At 48.7% G+C, this 20,969-nt stretch overlaps 1 protein-coding gene across 1 annotated transcript in view; it reads right to left on the bottom strand.

The window, feature by feature from the left end:
• The window catches only part of LOC134342998 (mucin-2-like), a 62,242-nt gene that overhangs the window by 4,341 nt on the left and 36,932 nt on the right, over window positions 1-20,969 (bottom strand). The window contains exons 4-6 of the mRNA XM_063041781.1: window positions 19,242-19,378; window positions 15,275-15,387; window positions 10,370-10,525 (exon numbers count right to left, since the gene is read on the bottom strand). Of these exons, the coding sequence (XP_062897851.1) occupies window positions 10,370-10,525; window positions 15,275-15,387; window positions 19,242-19,378 (406 nt within the window). The remainder of the gene's footprint in view (window positions 1-10,369; window positions 10,526-15,274; window positions 15,388-19,241; window positions 19,379-20,969) is intronic.

The raw sequence follows: 20,969 nt of genomic DNA, 5'->3' as shown, positions 1-20,969 counted from the left end.
GCTTTCTATGGTTTCCACATCCTTCCTGACCCTTCGTCATGAAACGTCGACTGTTTATGCCCCTCCATAGAGGTTACCTGACCTGTCGAGTTCCTCCAGCTTTTTGTGTGTGTGTGTGTGTGTGTGTGTGTGTGTGTGTGTGTGTGTGTGTGTGTGTTTCCCTTTCAACTACTCTCACCACCCGTGTTATTATTTTCAGGATCTTTCTGTACATTCTTGACATCTACTTGACACGTCCAACAAGAACATGACTTCCTGAAGTGCCTGACTTCACATTTTTCTGGAGTAAATTCCATCTGCCTGTGCTGCGCCCAAATTTCCAGCTGGTGTACGTCATTAGCTGACTATGATTCCTCCAATTTTCACAGGCTTCGAAGTAAATTTAAGTATGTATACCATTTACCACCTCGAGATTCATCTTCTTGCCACAAAACAAGTCAAGTTTATTGTCATTTCGACCATAAGCCGCTGGTACAGTACACAGTAAAAATGAAACAACGTTCCTCCAGGACCCTGGTGCTACATGAAACAACACAAAACTGCACTAGACTATATGAGACAGCACAAGGCTACACTAGACTACGTAAAACAACATAAAAACTACACTAGACTACAGACCTGCACAGGACTACATAAAGTGCACAAAACAGTGCAGGGCAGTACAATAATTCGGGGGTCCCCAACCCTTTTTGCACCGCGGACCGGTTTAATATTGACAATATTCTCGCGGACCGGCCGCCGGGGCGGGGGGGATTGTTCAAGTAGGGTTGCCAACTTTCTCACTCCCAAATAAGGGACAAAGGTAGCAGTCAAAAACAGGACACTTGTGTTTACCCCGAGAAAGACTACCATGACCATGAAGCCTTGCACAGGCACCTGTGTGCACATATGCGTACGTGCCGATGTTTTTTCTACAAATCGGTTTTGGCTTAATCTTCCCGATTCTGTTAGGTGAAACCACACTGTATGTACATTATTTCTACTTTATATAGGCTGTGTATTTGTCATATCATTCCTGTTTTTACTGTGTTAGTGTTATTCTAGGTTTTATGTGTTGTTTGGTATGATTCGATAAGTTATTTCAAGTTCAGCAGTGCGTGACAGGGAACGAGGAAAGGTGCAGCTGACTCATATCGTTTCATATCGCCAAATCATATCATTTCCTCGTGGTCCAGTAGCACATGCTTTGTGGCCCGGTGGTTGGGGACCGCTGCACTAATTAATAAACAAGACAATAGGCACAGTAGAGGACAAATTACAATAATAAATTATGTAGATGTCAGTCTACCAGTGTGCCAACTGGGTTTATATTTAAATGTTAATTATAACAATGTAATCTCAATAACTTTGTATCAATACTATGTTATGTCTATCATTATGAAACTAATAAAAAGATTGAAAAAGAAAGATGTAGATGTCAGACTAGACTCTTGAGTATTGAGGAGTCTGATGGCTTGGGGGAAGAAACTGTTGCACAGTCTGGTCGTGAGAGCCCGAATGCTTCGGTGCCTTTTGCCAGATGGCAGGAGGGAGAAGAGTTTGTCTGAGGGGTGCGTGGGCTCCTTCACAATGCCGTTAGCTTTAACACAGTAGTTCATGGGAAATTCCACAAGGACCGACAATGTGCGGAAAAATAAAAGAACAAGTCGCACTTTCTGCTAAAAAGGTAAACAAGTAATACTCAGAAGGTGAACTGCAGAGTCCCGGAAAGTGAGTCCACATCGCCTTGTTCAGTGCTGAGGTGAGTGAAATTGGCCCAGGATCCCATTGGCTGCAGGCCTCAGATACAGAGCCAGTTCACCACTGAGCCATGCAAAGTCCAGGAGCCCGATGGCAAGAGAACCAAGAGTGACACCACAGAAACAGGTCCTTCAGAACACTATCATTCTGCCCAATGCCACTGGAACATAGCTCGCCATACCCCTCCCACCCATAATAAAAATCCAGCACATCATTTGTGACCCCAGCATGCAGCCTTCTGGTTTGGAGACAGACGCACTACAGTTGCTCTGCAAGTTCTGAATCAGGTTGTCTGCAGTCTTGCTAATTACACCCTCTCAATTCTCGTCCTAGTCGTTTAAATTACAAACACGATATCCGGCACCGATCTTTGCAGATTTCTCATCAGAAAAGCACCTCTCCACCATTAGCCCCCCCCCTCCAGGTTTTGGGGGGTTCAGCCTGGGGGTTAACAACCCTGACTGGCCAAACAAATCTGTTACAGAAACACAGAGTCCTTCTACATCTGAGTGTGACAGTATTCCCGTATCTCCACCCGGGATTTGCATGTCTGACAGTAGTGAAAGCAGACAGGAAGCTACTGACGTGAAAGGGGCACTGAACACCACCAAGACGAAAACTGGTTTCTGGAACGTACGGACCGCCAAGGACAAACAGATGGAAGACCTTCATTGCTGCCCCAAACATTAAAGTTGCTGGTGAACGCAGCAGGCCAGGCAGCATCTCTGGGAAGAGGTACAGTCGACGTTTCGGGCCGAGACCCTTTGTCCTGACCACCCACCCCTTCCATTCGTGGAAACAGTCAGAAAGTGAAAGGGAAAAAAAATGCTTCCAACAACTCTAAATAATTCACTATAAAAAATGTGTACGGTGATAATGGGTTTCAGGATGGAGATATTTCTCTACCAAAGGTGGTGTACAGCACTCCTTCCCTCCACTAGTCCGCAGGTCACTCTTAGGCAAGGTGTATCAGCTGCCCGGCCCCTGATCTGCGTCACAGGAAGCCATGGGGGCAGGTGGTGGATGGTCGTACGAGCAGCCGGTGCCCGTCACAAATCCTGGTTATGCGACCACTGATGCCGGGCAGACAATCTCTGAAGATTACTGATAATGGATGGCGTCACCCGTCTTGTAAAGTCATTGCCCAGAAGATGGCATTGGCAAACCACTTTTGTAGGAAAAACTTGCCAAGAACAGTCACGGGTAATAGATCATGATCGTCCAGGTCATACAACACAGCACATAATGATGATGCATAGTGATAATGCAGTTAGTGATTTAATCCCAGTCAATCAAGGACGTGCATTCCAGGCCAGTTGCTATCTGGTAAGGCGTAGCAAGAGGAGACTCAGGCACACCTGCACAAGACTGATCCCTGCTTACTGTCATCTTGCGTGAAATCTGTCAGGTTAAATCTCAAGTCCATAAGACTTGAAGATAAAGGAACAGAATTAGGCCATTTGGCCCGGGCCAGTCTCCACCATTTCATCAAGGCTGATCCATTTCCCTCTCAGCCCCAATCTCCTACCTTCACCCCATATCCCTTCATGCCCTGACCAATCAAGAATCAATCAATCTCGGGCTTATTCCACAGATTCACAACTCTCTGGTCTTAGACTCCCCCCACCACAGGAAACATCCTATCAAGGCCTTTCAACATTCAATAGGTTTCAGTGAGAGTCCCCCCTCATTTTTCTGAATCCCAGCAAGTACAGGCCCAGAGACATCAAACACTCCTCATATGTTAACCCTTTCATTCAGAGATCTTTCTTGTAAACCTCCTTTGGACCATCTCCAACGTCAGCACATCCTTTCTAAGATACGGGGCCCAAAACTGCTCACAATACTCCGAGTGAAGCCTCATCAGTGCCTTTATAAAGCCTCAACGTTACTTCCTTGCTTTTATATTCTAGTCCTCTCAAAATGAATGCTAATATTGCATTTGCCTGCCTCACCACTGACTCAACCTGCAAATTAACCCTTAGGGAACCCTGCACAAGAACTCCAAGTCCCTCTGCACCACATATTTTTGAATTTCTCTCAGGGTGACTGTTTTTCTGAAGACTACAAGCTCAGGAATAATCACTAGAGTATGATTATGAAGAAAATGGTGACACAGTAGCAGAGAACTGGGTACAATCGTGACGCCCGGTGCTGTCTGCGCACAGGGTGTATCCGCTCCTCAACTGAGTGAGTTTCCCAGGGTTGCTCCAGATTCTCCCCATATCCCAAAGACACGCTGGTTGTTACGGGCATCGCGGTAACAAAGCGGTTAGCGCAATACTACAGCTCAGGGCACTCCGTAGTTCAATACCAGCGCTATTCTAAGGAGTCTCTGTACGTCCATCCCGTGGGTTTTCCCGAAAGATGTACTGTGGAGGATAACTGCTCATTGTAAATTGTCCCATGACAAGTTGAGTTAATCAGGGTTGTGAGGTTACCGGGGTGGCATGTCTCGGAGGGCTGGAGGGGCCTACTCCATTAAGGGTTGCTAATTAATTAATTACTTTAAATTGACTGAATCAGAATGTTGTCACTTGTACTGTTAAGTGCTTTGGGTTTAGGACATACAGGTTCAATTTCAACATTTAAGAGAAATTTGGATAATTACATGGATGGGAAGGGGATGGATGGCTATGGTCTGGGTGCAGATCAATGGGACTAGGGAGATTACTCATTTGGCATGTGTTAGATGGGGGGTTGGAATTGGGAGCGAAGGGGGGAGGAAGAGGGCCTGTTTCTAGGAGAACAAGAAACAAAGAGGGAAAGCACCATTATTCATCATGTGCTTGCGGCTGAATATGGAGTTGTGAACGCATACTCAGAAAGTGACATGAGAATGAAACCTGAGAACTCAAACCTCTTCCAAATTTATCTTGGCTGCAGTCTCACTCTCTAACCTCATCAAAACTGTCGATTTCAAACCAGGCACCAATTTCCAACAGCTCCCAGAAACCTTTCCTGCTTAGCCGGTTTAACAGGACCTATCCCAACCCAGAATACTGAATACTATCCTTGTTTCCTCCTGACTATCCACAAAAGGTGCCAGCTAATCCAAACCAGCAAAAAATCTCTCGAGTGAGCCTGAATTCAAATTTATTTACCACATGTACATTGAAACAGACAGTAACACAACTAACACACATAAAACTTCTACGTGTGTTGCTTGAAACTCCAGCATCTGCAGATTTCCTCGTGTAGCACAACTAAGGTAGTGGCACGCTAACCACTCGGGGCTTTGGGGTTTGGAATTCAAACGTTCCTCCCCGCGAATATGTGGGTTTACTCCCGGCGCTCCTCAAACTAGGGGAATATGTCTGAATGAGCATCAGGTTAACACCACCAGCATAGGTAGTGAAACATTTTTGTGGCAGAACATGGCAATTAAAATAACAAAAACAATACATTTAAAAAACATGAATAAATAAAAAGTGCCAAAAAAAAAGGAAAGATATGAGGTAGTGTTCATGGCTTCACTGCTCATTCAGAAATCTGATGGTGGAGAGGAAGGAGCTGTATGTGAGTCTTCAGGCTCCTGTACCTCCTCCCTGATGGCAGCAGTGAGAAGGGGGCATGTCCCAGGTGGCGAGTGCCCATGATGGAGCTGGCAGAGTTTACAACTTTCTGCGGCTTTTTCTGATCCTGTGCAGTGGCCCTCCACGCCAGACGGGGATGCAGCCCGTTATGACTCACGATAAGGACGGACCCACTGACAGCAGTGACCCGCTGCTTTTCAACTTGTTTCAGTCCCAAGGCGCGCGCGCGTACGTGTGGTTGTGTGCGCGCGCGTGCACGTACTCTCCCGTGACCCCCTGTGCTCCAGGTTTCTCCCACGTGCAAAAGACGTGTCGGTTGGTTTGTGAGTTTGCGGCTGGCTTCCGCAAGTTGCCCCTAGCGTTCTGGCGAGGGGCCGGACCGGGTGAGAGAAAGTTGATGAGGATGCAGGGAAAGTAGTCTCCAGGGGGGAAAAAGTTAGGAGGGAATTGGACTGATCTGTAGACCAGCAGAGATCTGATGGGACAAAATTTCTTCCCCCCTACATTGTCAGAACTATGGACCCCAGATGAAGATTGGAGATCTTGTGCCTTGCTAAATTTAGAGTAACTGGCCATTCTGGTCCAATTAGCCAATTAACCTGTACGTCCTTGTAATATGGGAGGAAAACGGAGCGCCAGAGAACCGTGCAGTCACGGAGAGAACGCAGACAGCAGCACAAATTGAACCCCGGTCTCTGGCGTCAGTCTTATGCTAACTGCTTGGCTACTGTGCTAATGTACTGATCTGTACCCAAGGCTGAAAGACATCGAAGTGTCAACTGCAAGAGGGTGGCGAGCATGGAACAGGCCCTTCTAGTCCACTGAGCCACACCGCCCAACAACCCACCGATTTAACCCTAGCCTAATCACGGGATCATTTACAATGAGTAATTAACCTAATGTGCGACTTCAGAGCTGTGTGCCAGACGTGGTTATGAGCAGAACTGGGCCCCACTGGGGAGCCGTATTGGCATTACCTTGCATACCTCCGACTTCAGGCACAACACTGAGTCATGGCACCTGTAGAAATTCTCTGATGACTCAGTAATAATTGGGTGTATAAAGAGAGGATGGGAGGATGAATGAGGCCCTGGTGAAGAATTTGGTCAAATGATGCAAGCTGAGTCATCTGCAGCTCAACATCAGTAAGACAAGGGAGATGGTGATGGACTTTAGGAAGACTAAGCTGGCCCTGCTCCCGGTTACTACTGACGGTGAGGACCTACAAGTACATGGATGACAGACTTGAGTGGAGCAACAACACAGAGGCTGTGTCCCAAGAAGGACCAGAGTCGTCTCGACTTCCTGAAGAGACTGAGGATGCAGGCCTCCCCTTCACACATTCTACCAGCCTGTTGTCCCCAGCACCGTTTGCTATGTGGTGGCATACTGGGGCATTGGCATCAATACGGTTGATGCCAACAGCCTCAATAAACTGATTAGAAAGGCTGGCTCTGTTATAGGAGTCAAACTGGACACACTGGAGGCTGTGGAAGGGCAAAGGACACTACGGAAAATCCTGGAAATTCTGGACAATGTTTCTCACAATCCGTATGCCGCCTTAGCTGAACAGAGGGGCACTTTCAGTAATAAACGCTGACAACTGTGTTGCTCCAAAGAGCGCTATGTGAGGTCATTCTTACCCTCGGACACCAGGCTCTATAATGAGTCAACCCATAGCTGGGGAAGTGATAACCTCCCTCCCGTTAGACTGTTTGAGGGAATTTTTTTTTTTTTTATTCTTTCTTACTTTTCTCCTAATATTTGTATATCTGTGCAGTTGTAATGTGACTGTGACACTAATTTCCTTTGGGATCAATGAAGTATCCAACTAGCTGTGGACTGTGGGAGGAAACCTGAGAGCCCGGGGGAAACCTGTGCATGCACTCGGGAAGAACATACAGCCTCCTTACAGTGGATGAGGCAGGAAAAGGCAGAGTTTAGAGCTGTGCGCTCACTGAACGACAGGTTCGAGTGAACAGCACAGCTGACTGCTGCTCCTGTGCGTACTGAACTCAGACAGAAACCCAAATTCAACCCTCAGGCTAAGAAACCAGACCGGGGGGGGTCTCACCAACAGACAATGGAATTAGACTCCAATCTAAATCCTTCCCGGCAGGGACATCCTGCGTAACAATAAGCAAACAAAAGTGGCTCTATACGTGCCCAGAGTGAGATTGTCAACGTTTCGGGCCGAGGCCCTTCGTCAGGACGGGTCTCGGCCCGAAACGTCGACTGCACCTCTTCCTAGAGATGCTGCCTGGCCTGCTGCGTTCACCAGCAACTTTGGTGTGTGTTGCTTGAATTACCAGCATCTGCAGAATTCCTCGTGTGTGCCCAAGTGAGATTATCGAGTCTGTGACTGTAAACAGATATGGGGAATAGCACAAATAATGCAGGGAGTTAGCTCTTGGTGAGGAGTCTGCTGTATAAACAGAAGCCAGGTTGAGAAATCAAAGCAACACCTTACTTACAGGACTATACTCATTTAGAGATACAGCACAGAACAGGCTCCACCAGCCTGCCCAGCAACCCACTAATTTAACACCAGCATAATCACGGGACAATTTACAAAGACCATTTAACCTACCAACCGGTACGTCTTTGGCCTGTGGGAGGAGAACGGGCACACTCCTCCTAGACAGTGAGACTCACAACTCCGATGCCCCGAGCTCAGACAGCGTCACGCGAACTTCCATGTTACTGTAGCACCAACATGAGCAGTGACACACAAACCTTTCAAAATACATGTTAAGCTAAAGTTGTCCTCCCCCCCACCCCCCCACCCCCGGTCTCCAGAAAGGGCCGGGGGATGCTGCTGAACATGTAACAAAAGTCAACGTACCGAATTTTAAGGGGGCTGTTTATAAATTGGGGTGGGTGACTAGGAGCTAGCCGGCCTCCACCCCTACAACTGTCAGGCAAGTCATTACACCCTGTGCATTCCCCTGTACCTTTCCTATACCTCCAATATTGTCCTCTGAACAGCTTCTCCAGTCCTGAGGAGTGCGATATACTTGTACCTACAGTTCGTAATAAGACCCCGAGATATTCAGCCCATCGAGTCTGCTCTGCCATTCCATCATGGCCGATTTATTATCCCTCTCAACCCCATATTCCTGCCTTCTCCCCTTACTAATCAATTGCACTTTGAGGCTGTGCCCTCTGGCCCTAGACTTCCCCATCCTCTCCACTTCCACTATCTACTGTAGGTCTTTCAATATTCCATAGGTTTCAATGAGATCCCTCCCCCCCTTCTTCTAACCTCCAGCAAGTATAGGCACAGAGCCATCAAACCACCCCTTGTTTCCACACTCCTTCTCATGAACCTCCTCTGGATCCTCTTCAATGCCAGCTCATCTTTGGCCGCTTTAACCCAGTGCCTTATAAAGCCTCAGCATTACGTCCCTGCTTTTATATTCTCGTCCTCTTGAAATGAATGCTAACACAGCATTTGCCTTCCTCACTGCTGACCCTACCTGCGAGTTAACCAACCCCTAGGGAATCCTGCACAAGGACTCCTAAGTCCCTTGCCCCTGACAACAGACAGACAATCTCTGAAGAGTATTGATAATGGCTGGGGTTACCCATCTTGTAAAGACACTGCTCAGAAGGCAATGGCAAACTGTTTCTGTAGAAAAACTTGCCTAGAACTACCGTGGTCATGATACCATGGTTGTTCTAGGCAAGTTTTTCCTACAGAAATGATACCATGACCACCTACACCATATGACGTGGCACGTAATGATGTCATACAACTTGGCACAAGATGCTGTCATATGACTGAGATACAGAGAAAACTGTTTAAGCTTCTTCCCCTCTACCATCAATTTCTGAATGGTCCAGAAACCATTTCTTTAAAAACTTAGTTTGATAACTCATGGCAATTATATGCCTCTGTAATTCTGCTACAAAAACAATTTATTTATTTTTTTTTTAAAAAAGAGGTACACCACAGTAACAGGTCTTGCTGACCCCCATTACACCCATCTGGCCAGTTTAACCTACAAATGGAATGTGGAAGGAAACCTGCAGGAATCTCATGTGGTCATTCAATCACCTTACAGACAGCGGCGGGAATTCAGCCCTGATCGCTGGCGCAGGCCAGCGGTATGCTAACCACTACTCCACTGTGCTCTCAGAGCGAGGGAGCGTGCACCTTCTTCCCGTGACTGTGTGGGTTTCCTCCGGGTGCCCTGGTTTCCTCCCACGGCCCAAAGACCTGTGGGTTAGTAGGTTAATTGGTTGTTGTAAATTGTCCTGTGACTAGGCTTGGGTTGGGCACTTGGCCAAGTGGTTAAGGCATTCGACTAGCGATCTGAAGGTCGCGAGTTCGACCCCCAGCCAGGGCAGCGTGTTGTGTCCTTGAGCAAGGCACTTAACCACACATTGCTCTGCGACGACACTGGTGCCAAGCTGTATGGGTCCTAATGCCCTTCCCTTGGACAACATTGGTGTCGTGGAGAGGGGAGACTTGCAGCATGGGCAACTGCCGGTCTTCCATACAACTTCACCCAGGCCTGCGCCCTGGAGAGTGAAGACTTTCCAGGTGCAGATCCATGGTCTCGCAAGACTAACGGATGCTTTATTATTATTAGGCTCGGGTTAAATTGGTGGGTTGCTGGGTGACGTGGCTCGAAGGGCCTATTCTGTCTCTCCAAGTCAATTGAAAAGATGAGCTTTATTTGTTACAGTGAAATGCATCATCTGTATCACATCAAATCAGCGAGGATTATGAGGCACCCTAAACGTACGACTTTGCACTGTGGCACCAAACTGGAACATCCGCAGGAAACCCACGCAGTCAAAAGGAGAACATACAAACTTTTTACTGATAGTGGCAGGAATTGCACCGCTATCTTACAACAGCTGCTCGACACTAACCACACCACTATGTCGTCCAAGTGCTGAAGTGTAAGTCTCCAATGAGCTCCTCAGTGCAAAGAAATTCAGTTACAGCCACACTGCTTTCTCAATCTCTCTCAGTTCTTTGTTCCTTGGCCAGGAGCTTTGCACACTTCTTGCAGATTTTCATCCTTACCAAGAGTGTGATCAACTAAGCAACTGGGATCCCCTCACACAGGTGGTCTTACCTGTCCATAGATGTTCTTATCAGTAGAGGGCGCTGTGAACCGGCTGTGCGACAAGTACTGCGGGTAATCGTTTCGATCCGCCATTGGGACGTACGTCCCTCTGGAACCAAACAATTCAAAATGCCTTTGCATCCTGTGTCGACGCAAGCAGAAGATCTGAAAGAAGAACAGGTGGACGTGAGGAGTCGCCCATACCCTCACAAACAACGGAGATGCTGGAAAATCCCGAGCAAAACACACACACACACAATGCTGGAGGAACTCAGCAGGTCAAGCAGCATCTATGGGAATGAATAAACATGTCAATGTTTCAGGTAAAGCCCCTTCAGCAGGACTGGAAAGGAAGGGAGCAGAAGTCAGAATAAGAAGGTGGCGGCTGAGGGGAAGGAGTACAAGCTGGCAGGTGATAGGTAGGACGAGGAGAGGTGGAAGGTAGGTAGGTTGGGGGGGGTGTGAAGTGGGAAGCTGGGAGGTGATAGGTGGAAGAGGTACAGGGCTGGAGGAGAGATCTGATAGAAGAGTAATGAATGAATGAATGGAGGACGGGGGCACCAGAGGGAGGTGATAGGCAGGTGAGGGGACAAAAGAACAGCCAGAATGGGGGAGGGGAGGGGGAGGGGGAGATCACTGGATGTTGGAGAAAGCAATGTTCGTGCCATCAGATTGGAGGCTAACCAGACGGAATGTCGTCCCCACATAACTTAATCCCATAAAGGCCAAAAAAAAAATCCACTTATCTCCATTTTGAATGGTAATAATCAGTGTAGAGAATTTCAAAATTTCACAACCCAAGTGAAGAAATCTCTCATTTCACTCCTTGTCATACTGATCCTGGTTCTAAACTCCTTAGAGATAGAACCTGTCTTCCCCTCCAAGAGATCCTGTATTCAAATCTTGAGACAGTTCCGATCAAGGCAGAGAAACACAAGAGATTCTGGAGATGCTGAAAATCCAGAGCAACACACACAAAATGCTGAGGGAACTCAATGTCTCTAACACTCTAACTCGGCGTCTCTAACGCACACAAAACGCTGGGAGAACTCGGCAGGTGAGGCAGCATCTACGGAGGGGAATAAAGAGCCGACGTTTTGGGCCAAGACCCTTCACCAGGACAGCCTCATTGCACCAGTGCATCTCACCACTGTGCCACTCACCGAATTAAAGAGCGCGTAATTACTGGTGGTATGAGATGGTTCAGTCGTGCAGAGCCCCAGCTCGCCAACCAACTCCCTTTACACGGCTTATGCCTTGAAAAACAGCGCCACGGTAGCGTAGCGCTAGGTGCGGCGCCATTACAGCTCAGGGCGGTGTTCAATCCCTCCGTCCTCCGCGAGGCATCTGCACGTCCTCCCGTGGAACGTGAGGCCTTTCCCTGGGTTTTCCCGCAGTCCAAACAGGTATTGGATAGTTCATTGGCCGGTGTAGATTGCCCTGTGATTAGGTTCAGATTAAATCGAGGCACTGAGAGGGCCTACTCCACACTGGATTTCTAAGTAAATAGATGCTTGTGTGGGAGACTCGTGTAGCTGGTTTCCAGTTGTAAATATGGTAATTTCCCGGTTACTAGCCCATCACAGAGCTTGCAGTGGAATTACATAGAACAGAATGGCACAGTTAAGGAGCTTTGGCCCCCAATGTTGTACTGACCCTTTAACCTAGTCCAAGATCAACCTAACCTTTCCCTCCTACCCATCCCTCCACTTTCCATTATGCCACAGGCCTATCTAAACATCCCTGTCTCTACCATCACCCCAGACAAGGCATTCCATGCACCCACCACTGTGTATATAAAAAAAGAGCACCTCCAACATTACACCCCCACCCCCTCCAAAACACCCTAAGTTATGCCCTTCGTATTAGCCATTTCGATCCAGGGAAAAACTCCGGGTGCCCACTCTGTCTAAGCCTCTCATTATCTTGTACGCTCCCATCCTCATTTGCTCCAAAGAGAAAAGCCCCAGCTCGCTCAGCCTCCCCTCATTTTGGTTCTTGCTGAATTGGTTTCAACCCTCCCCACCACACCACACACCCACATTCCCCCTCACAGGGCCTCGCCAGTCACCTGCCAGTTTTCACTCCTTCCCCTCAGCCCATTTATTGCGGCTTCTTCTCCCCCACCTTTCTTCTTCAGTGCCGATGAAGGTCGTCAGCCCGACATGTTGACTGCTTATGGCTGCTGAGTTCCTCCAGCATTGTGTCTGTTGTTATGGACTTCCGCCATCTACAGAACCTCTCGTGTTCTGGAGCAATGCGGTGGGTTGAGATTGAGAAATTTCCATGTTGAGGTCAAACTCAGGTTGGAGGAGCAACACTTGTTCCTTCTGGGTAGCCTCCAACCCGACAGCACAAACTTCCAGTAATTACTCCCCCCCCTTCCTCCTCTTCTCTTTTCCCATTTTCCATTCTAAGTTCCCCCCTTACCTCTTCTCTTCACCTGCCCATCACTTCTCCTTCAGCTGGTCCCACCTGTCTTCTTGTATTCCTCCCCATCCCCCATCTTTTTATTCTGGCTTCTGGCCCCTCCCTTTCCAGTCCTGATGAAGAGTCTTGTCCCAAAACAGCAACTATTTACTCCCCTCCATAGATGCTGCCCGACCTGCTGTTCCGCCAGCATTTTGTGTGTTGTACAAATCTCCCAGCATCTGCAGAATCCCTTGTGTTTATGTTTGACATTGGGATACTGTTTAATCAAAATGCAGGATTGGAAAGGACAATTTTGCGCGATTTACGTCATCAAATGACCACAAGTTTCAGTTTCAGATTCCAGAATTTTAGAGGAGGATAAAATTACAGGATTGCTGTAACTTGGCAGAAACCTCAAACTTTTGTTACAGCTTGGAATTTATATAATAAACCGAACAAAAAGCTTGTAGAAATCTGTATAACAGGAAATGCCGGAAAGCCTTAGTAATTCAGGCAGCATTTGTGGAGGGAGAAAGCTGGCCCAGATATGACAAAGGGTCCCAGCCTCCACTGAATAAAACTGGGGAGACAGGGTTTAATGAGGTCCCCCCTCATTCTTATCAATTCCAGCGAGTACAGGTCCAGAGCCATCAATCAATCCAGATACGATAATCCTTTCATTCCCAGAATCATTTTTGTGAACATCCTCTGAATCCTCTCCAACATCACCATAACATTTCTTAGATAAGGGGCCCCAAAATTGCTCACAACACTCCAAGTGAGGACTCTCTGCTGCCTTATAAAGCCTCAGCATCACATCCTTGCTCTTATGTTCCAGTCCTCTCGAAATGAATGCCAACATTGCATTGACCTTCCTCACCACCGACTCAACCTGAAAATTAACCCTTAGGGAATCCTGCACAAGGACTTCCTAGTCCCTTTGCAGATTTTTTTCCGTTTCCTCATTTCGAAAATACTCTATGCTTTTATATCTTCTACCAAAGTGCATGACCATACACTTCCTCACTCTGTATTCCATCTGCCACTTCTTTGCCCCGTCTCCTCACCTGTCCAAGTCCTTCTGTAGCCGTCCTTGCTTCCACAACATTACCTGCCCCTCCACATATCTTCATACCGTCCCCAGACTTAGTCACAAAGCCACCAATTCTGTCCATCCAACCTACTGACATAGAATGGGAGAAGCAGCAACTCCTGTGGACCACCCACTAGTCACGGGCAGCCAACTAATACACCAGCTCCTCATACGGCCATCACCATCCACCACCTGCTCCCATGGCTTCATTAGACCCCGATCGGGGGGCGGGGGGGGTTGGCTAAGTGCTACACCTCGCCCAAGGGTGACTTGCAGACTAGCAGAGGGAAGGAGAGTCTTACACCTCCTCTGGTAGAGACATATCTCATCATCCGGGTATCCAGGTACAGATGACAATAAAAAAAACACACGAGAAGCAACGGTCCCAACACAGACCTCCTGTGGAACACCACTAGTCACCAGGAGCCAACCCAAAAAGGCTCCCTTTATTCCCACTTTACCTCCAGCCAATCAGCCACTGCTCTATCCATGCTAGTTAGTTAAAGTTAAAGTCTGTCTCCCGAGCCTTATAGGCTCATCAGGCAGGTGCTTATGCCGGTTTCCATGGCATGAAGTGACTGAGAGTACGAGAGTCCCCCCCGGATAGGACGCCAGTCTATCGCGAGGTTAACCCCCAGCATTGTGCCAGTACCCATTTTCAGCTGGGTGGACTGGAGCAGCGTGTGGTTAAGTGCCTTACTCAAGGACACAACACACTGCCTCGGCTGGGGCTCGAACCCACGACCTTCAGATCGCCAGTCCAACGCCCTAACCGCTTGGCCACGCACCACATCCATGCTAGTAGCTTTCCCGGGATACCACGGGCTCTTATCTTGTTAAGCAGCTTCACGTACAGAGCAATGTCCTCCCCGTGGAATGCGTGGGTTTCCCCCAAGTGATCTAGTTTCCTCCCACAGTCCAAAGACATTCCAGGCTTGTTAACTGGTCATTGTAAACCGTCCCGTGGTTAGGTCAGGGTTCATCGGGGTCGCGGGGCTGCTGGGGCGGCATTGATCAAGGGGTCGACTCTGTGATGTATCTCTAAATCTCAGCAAGTCAGGCAGCATCTATGGAGAGGAATAAACCGCGGCTGTTTTGGGGAGACTGCTTAAGCCCTCTCCATAGATGCTGCCTGACTTGCTGAGCTCCTCCAGCATGTTGTCCAGGAGCTTTCTGAACCGCAGAGCTTCCAGCATCTCCTGCTTTTACTTCAGGATTGATGCTTCACAAAAAAAAAATCTCCCTCTGGTCACCTTTGAATTGAACTTAGCTTCATCAAGTTGCCCTTGGAAGGATTTTAGTTCACCAGATGGTTACGCTCTGTGGCTTTGCGGTGAGGGGAGGGCCAAGCAAGGCTACAACTGGATTTAGCAAAGAGCACGGACACTTACCAAAAGACAACGACTTACCAATACGAGCAGGACAAGCAGGATGATGAAGAGGATAATGCAAACGAGGACCAGGATAGCGATACCCCATCCGGGCACCAAGGGTGACCCCTCTTCGGGGCTGATCTCCGACACTGAACAACAAAATTAGAAATATTTACTGAACACACCTTTCCTCTGGACAATACAAGCAGAACTGACACTGCAACAGGCAGCTGTTAACTCCCACATGATGGAGAAAGAGGCCATTTGGCCCATCAGGTCCATGCTCACTCAGAACAATCATCCCCCCTTGCATTCCATTGCAATCGTTTTCCAATACGTTCATTACATTACAGGGCCCAAAACTGTTTGCTCCTCTCCACAGGAGGGGGAACGTTGACTCAGACCATGAGAGGCCTGCGTCCGGCATTTTCATGCCTTACAAGGCGCAGATTGGAAGTCTGTGTGGGTCGCCACTCCTCGCACAGATACTAGAGCAATGTGTGGTTAAGTGCCTTGCTCAAGGGCACAAACACACTGCCATAGCGGAGGCTCGAACTGAGCACGAAACCCAATTTCCCTTGGGATCAATAAAGTATGACTATGAACTAGCGACCTTCAGACCACTAGGCGAACGCCTTAACCACTTGGCCACGTGCCCAACACCCTCTCCATAGATGCTGCTGAACCTGCTGAGTTCCCTCAGAATTTCACGTGCTTTGCATTAAATCACTACTGCCCTCCCCAGTACACTCAGACCCCCTTCATTAGGGGTCATTCAGCAGCCACCGAAGGGAGGAAGGTCCACAGATCCCTCAAAGTTGCCACACAGATTAATGAGGTGGTTCAAAAGGTTCATGCTGGAACTCAAGGAATGAATTCAAGAGCTGTGAGGTAATGTTAGAGCTCCGCAAAACCCCGGTTAGACCATTCGGGCACTGTGTTCAGCTCTGGTCGCCTCATTACAGGAAGCATGTGGTAGTTTCAGAGAGGGTGCACAGGAGATTTAACAGATCGCTGCCTGGACTAGAGAGCGTGGCTTCTGAGGATAGGTTGGGCGAGCTAGGGATTTTCCCTTCGGAGTGAAGGAGGATGAGAGATGACTTGATAGCGGTGCACAAGACAATAAGAGGCATAGACAGAGCGGACAGCCAGAGACATTTTTCCAGGGCAGAAATCGCTAATCTGAGGGACATAACGTTACAGTAAATTGAGGGTTGGAGGAAAGTTGGCGGGGGGGCGGGGAAAGAGGAGGATAAATGTCAGAGGTTCTTTTTATTATTAGCAGAGTGGTGGGTGCATGGAACGCTGGGGGGGCGGGGGGCGTGTGATAGAGGCCGATACTTGTACATACACCTGTTAGGGTGCATTCTCTAGTTATCTTATAAGGTAATCGTAGCCTTCAGCCAGGAGCAGATGTCACAGGGTGTTTGACCCTTAACCACGACACTCTCCCGTTGGTGGGCTGGCAGTGGTGGCCAAATCACTGCCCATCTGCTCCTGGCTTCCAGCTCCCCTCCTCTCGCCTACTCCAACTCCAACGAGAGGCTCGTTCTGCCTCTTCCCCCATCCTACGAGCTGCTTGTTTTTTGCTCCTTTCGTCCAGGCCCAGATCTGACAACAACCTCCACGCTGATTTGGCTGGGAAACCTCTGCAGCCAATCTCCACAGGGAACAACCATGCCTGCCATCCCTTGTCTTTACACTCCTACACTGGGGACATTCCAATCTCTTAGATAGGCACATGGATGATATGGAGGGCTATATGGAAGGAGAGGGTTAGATTGATCTTAGAGAAGGTTAAAAGGTCGGTACAACATTATCTGTTCGTACAATCATCCACCACCTGCTCCCGTGGTACCATGACCCTGATCGGGAGCTAAGCGGGAGCTACCCCTTGCCCGAGGGAAACCTACGGCCTAGCAGAGGGAAGAAGCGCCTTACACCTCCTTTGGTAGAGATGTATCACCACCCCGCCACCCTTTTGTACTCTTCAGGCTAGTTTATCGTCATGCAGGTCAGAGTGCAATCAAATTCCTTGCCTGCAAACACTCAGTCAATAAATACCAGAAATACAGTTTTGAGCAAAGTATAGATTTGGGAGAGAGAGTAGGGTCAGCTTAATGAAATTACAGCGTCAGCAACCCCAGCTCAATTGGCACTGCTGTCTAAGTTTACGTATTCTTCCCTGTGACTGTACGATCTCCCTCTGGGTTCCTCCCGCATCCCAAAGATGTACAGGCGACTCTGTTAATTGGCCACATGGGTGTGACTGGGGGGGGTGCAGGCTCACTGGGCCAGAGGGTCCTGTTACCATGCCAATTTCAATGGCTCCACTTAACATCAGAGAGCCTGAAATTGTTACTCTCTGCAGACATCCACAAAACAGAGGAAGAATGACAGGAAAAACGTTCGAACCCCCAAAGCCGACCTCCCCTGCACAAACTGCAGCACAGCATCAACCCTGCCCCCAACTTGTTCCAGCAGACAGCCTCAGCCCCCACTCCACCATGAATACGTAAAAACAGTATCGGGGCAGGGGGGGTGTAGAATGTGGCAGAACTGCCAGGAAGGGGATATGAAGGAGATGACTGGTTCTGATAAGTGCGGGGAAGAAGTTGTTCAAGTTGGGGCTCGAAACATTTGCCCTGAAGGGAGAAGATGGAAAAGGGGCAGGCCATGGTGGCAGGCATCGTCAGCCATACTGGAAGCATGGGCCATGTGCAGACAAGAAGGGATTAGGCTGTCAGAACATCACAGGCTGAGAGACTTGCCCCAGTGTTGTGCTGTTCTATGCCCCTAATGCTCCATGAAGCTGACTGGACGGGAGGAACCGCTGACTGCGCTGCACTGTATCATCGACCCATCTATTCCCTCCTCCACGCTCCCTCGCTCCAAAAGCACGGCGGTGTAGCGGCTGGCCTCGTGCTTTACAGCTCCAGTGACCGGGGATCAACTTCCGCCGCTGTCTGTAACCGTCTCTCCACGAACACGGCGGCGGGGGGGGGGGGGGTCCCTCCCGCATTCCAAAGGTGCACGAGTTGGGGTTAACAAGTTGCAGGCATGCTACACTGGCGTGCCGGAAGCGTAGTCACACTTTGACGCCAAGGACGCATTTACGTGTGACAAATAAAGTAGGTGCATCACGCGCAGTTCCGACCACCTTGCTACAGGAAGCTTGCAATTAGTCATAGTCATACTTTATTGATCCCGGGGGGAAATTGGTTTTCGTTACAGTTGCACCATAAATAGTTGAATAGTAATATGTAAATTATGGCAGTAAATTATGAAATTATGAAAAAAAAACAAGTGAGGACACAGCAAAGAGTCACACAGAAGTTACTGGGACCAGAGGGTTAGAGGTGCGAGGAGAGATTGAACAGGCTTGGAATATTTTCTTGGAGTGACCTTGCAGTGGGATATATTAAAAGGGGTAGCCTCTCTCCTGGGGCAGGAGTGGAAAACCAGAGCGCCTGTGGTTTAAAGCGAGGGTTGAAAGTCACTGTTGGTGCCAGAATATATAGTGACACTTGCAGGCTGCCCCACCTCGCCCTTCCATTGTGCTGGCTGTTGCCGCAGAAGACACATTTCATCGTGCGTTCAGACGCTGACAAAGATTAAACAGACTAATCTTAAAAACAAACAGGCGTCATGGTTCCACAGGAAATTAACTCAGTGCCTTATCCACTTCACAAATGAGTAAGGCGGAAGGGGGGCTGCGGGGGGGGGGGGACCACGGGACAACAGCCAGGGAAGCGGCAAACACACTATCCTGCTCGGGCAGGAAAGAACGGGAGAAATAAAAGAAGGGAGGGGTTGGGAAGGAGGACTAGCTTGAAAGTGATAGGTTAAGCCAGGTGAGGGGGCGGGGGGGGGAAGAGGGATGAAGAAAGGCTGGCAGGTAAAGAGCTGAAGAAGAGTGGACCATGGGAAAAAGAATGGGGGGGGGGCCACCAGGGCAAGGTGTTGGGCAGGTGAGGCAAGAATAGGGGGAAAAAATTATTACCTTTTATATTTTCAATACGCAAAGAGTTGATGGTGCCATCGACCAGTGCATTTTTAAAAGTGTCCTCAAGTAATGCAGCGTTTATGTTGTTGCTTTTCGTGAAGGTAGATCCTACATTGGTGATGACTGACCCTGGGCTTTAATGGAAAAGACACAATATTACTCATTAAAAAACACCAAAATCATTCTTCAGAAAGTACTAGCTCCAGCCTTGCCCAGAGGACAACCCAGGCAGAGGTACGACCTGGTCTCTTAAGAACTAGACAAGCATATCAATCACTATTTTGCCACAGATCCAAACTTAGTAACTTCACTAATAACCCATCGTATCTGACAACGACAGAAGATCTGTGCGGAGAGTTAAAAACTGGGAAAGCTGTTACACCGGGGGCAGAATCACTCTCTCGGCCATGGGGGTCCAGGTCCAGGGGTACGAGTAGTCGTCACAAACTGGGGTCTTCCTTGGTTGTAGCGGACGACCATGACATCTGCTGTGCCTCGTCGTGCCCTTCGCTCTCCGCGGAGCGTCGCTGAATCGCCTTCCTAGCCACTGGATCTCACTCGTCCAGTCTGCCGGAGTGGACTTTGCATGCTAGGGCAGGCATGTTCCTGCGTCACCAGCGCAGGGGGCTTTGCCGGCTACCCTCACACGGTCTAGCCTGCCCATCAAAAAAATGGCACGTCTGCTTTTGCGTGAAAACAGCTACTTGGAGCCGCAGGTGAGAGCGAGCGGCTCCAGAGTGGACACCGCACGTCCCTTCACCCCTCCCTGGGCACCCCATACTTGCAACACTGTCTAATGTTCAAAGTGAAGTTATTATTGAAGCACACATACGTCGTCACGCACAACCCTGAGATTCGTCTTCTTGCAGGCATACTCAGTAAATCTATAGAGTAACACCCATAACAGAATCAATGAAAGACAGCACCATCTCGGGCGTGCAAGCAGTGTGCCAAAGACTACAAACTGTGCAAATACAAAAAGAAAGAAATACTAATAAATAACATTGAGAACATGAGACGTAGAGTCCTTGGAAGCAAGTTCATTGGCTGTGGGAACATTTCAGTGATGGGGCAAGTGAAGTTTTGGTACAGTGTTGGTACAGGAACGTAACGTTAGCACAGCCCTTTACAGTGTCAGTGACAGGGGTTCAATTCCCGCCACGGTCTGCATGGAGTTTTACGTTTCTCACCGGGAACACGTGGGTTTCCTTCCACAGTCCAAAGATGTACCCGTTAGGCTTCATAACTTGGGAGGCACGCTACGTTGGCACCAGAAGCACAGCGACACTTGCAGGCTGCCCCCAGCGCAGCCTCGGACTGTGTCGGTCGTGAGCGCAAACACATTTCGCTGTACGTTTCTGTGCACGTGACAAGGCCAATCTTTTAATCTTTCAATTGTAAGGAGTGAAGTTTTGCCACAGTTGAAAACTTGGAACTCGAAAAATGATTCAAGATTCAAGTTTTATCACGTGTACATCAAAACTGTGAAAGGTGTCATTTGCGCCCAACAGACCAGAGGGTGTGCTGGGGGCAGAATCTGGTGCTGATACTGATACCTCAAGGATCCTCACCAACCAGGGCATGCCCAATTCTCGTTACCAACATGGAGAAGGTACAAGAGCCTGAAGAACCACACGTAACGTTTCATGAACATCTTTCAAACTCCTTATAGATAGCACCGGAATTGAACTCTGACCTCTAATGCCCTGAGCTGTAATAGTGTCG

This window comes from Mobula hypostoma, chromosome 2 (assembly GCF_963921235.1).
Source record: "Mobula hypostoma chromosome 2, sMobHyp1.1, whole genome shotgun sequence".
NCBI lineage: Eukaryota > Metazoa > Chordata > Chondrichthyes > Myliobatiformes > Myliobatidae > Mobula > Mobula hypostoma.
Note: the sequence above shows the minus strand (reverse complement) of the source record. Positions and strands in the feature narration are given on the sequence as shown.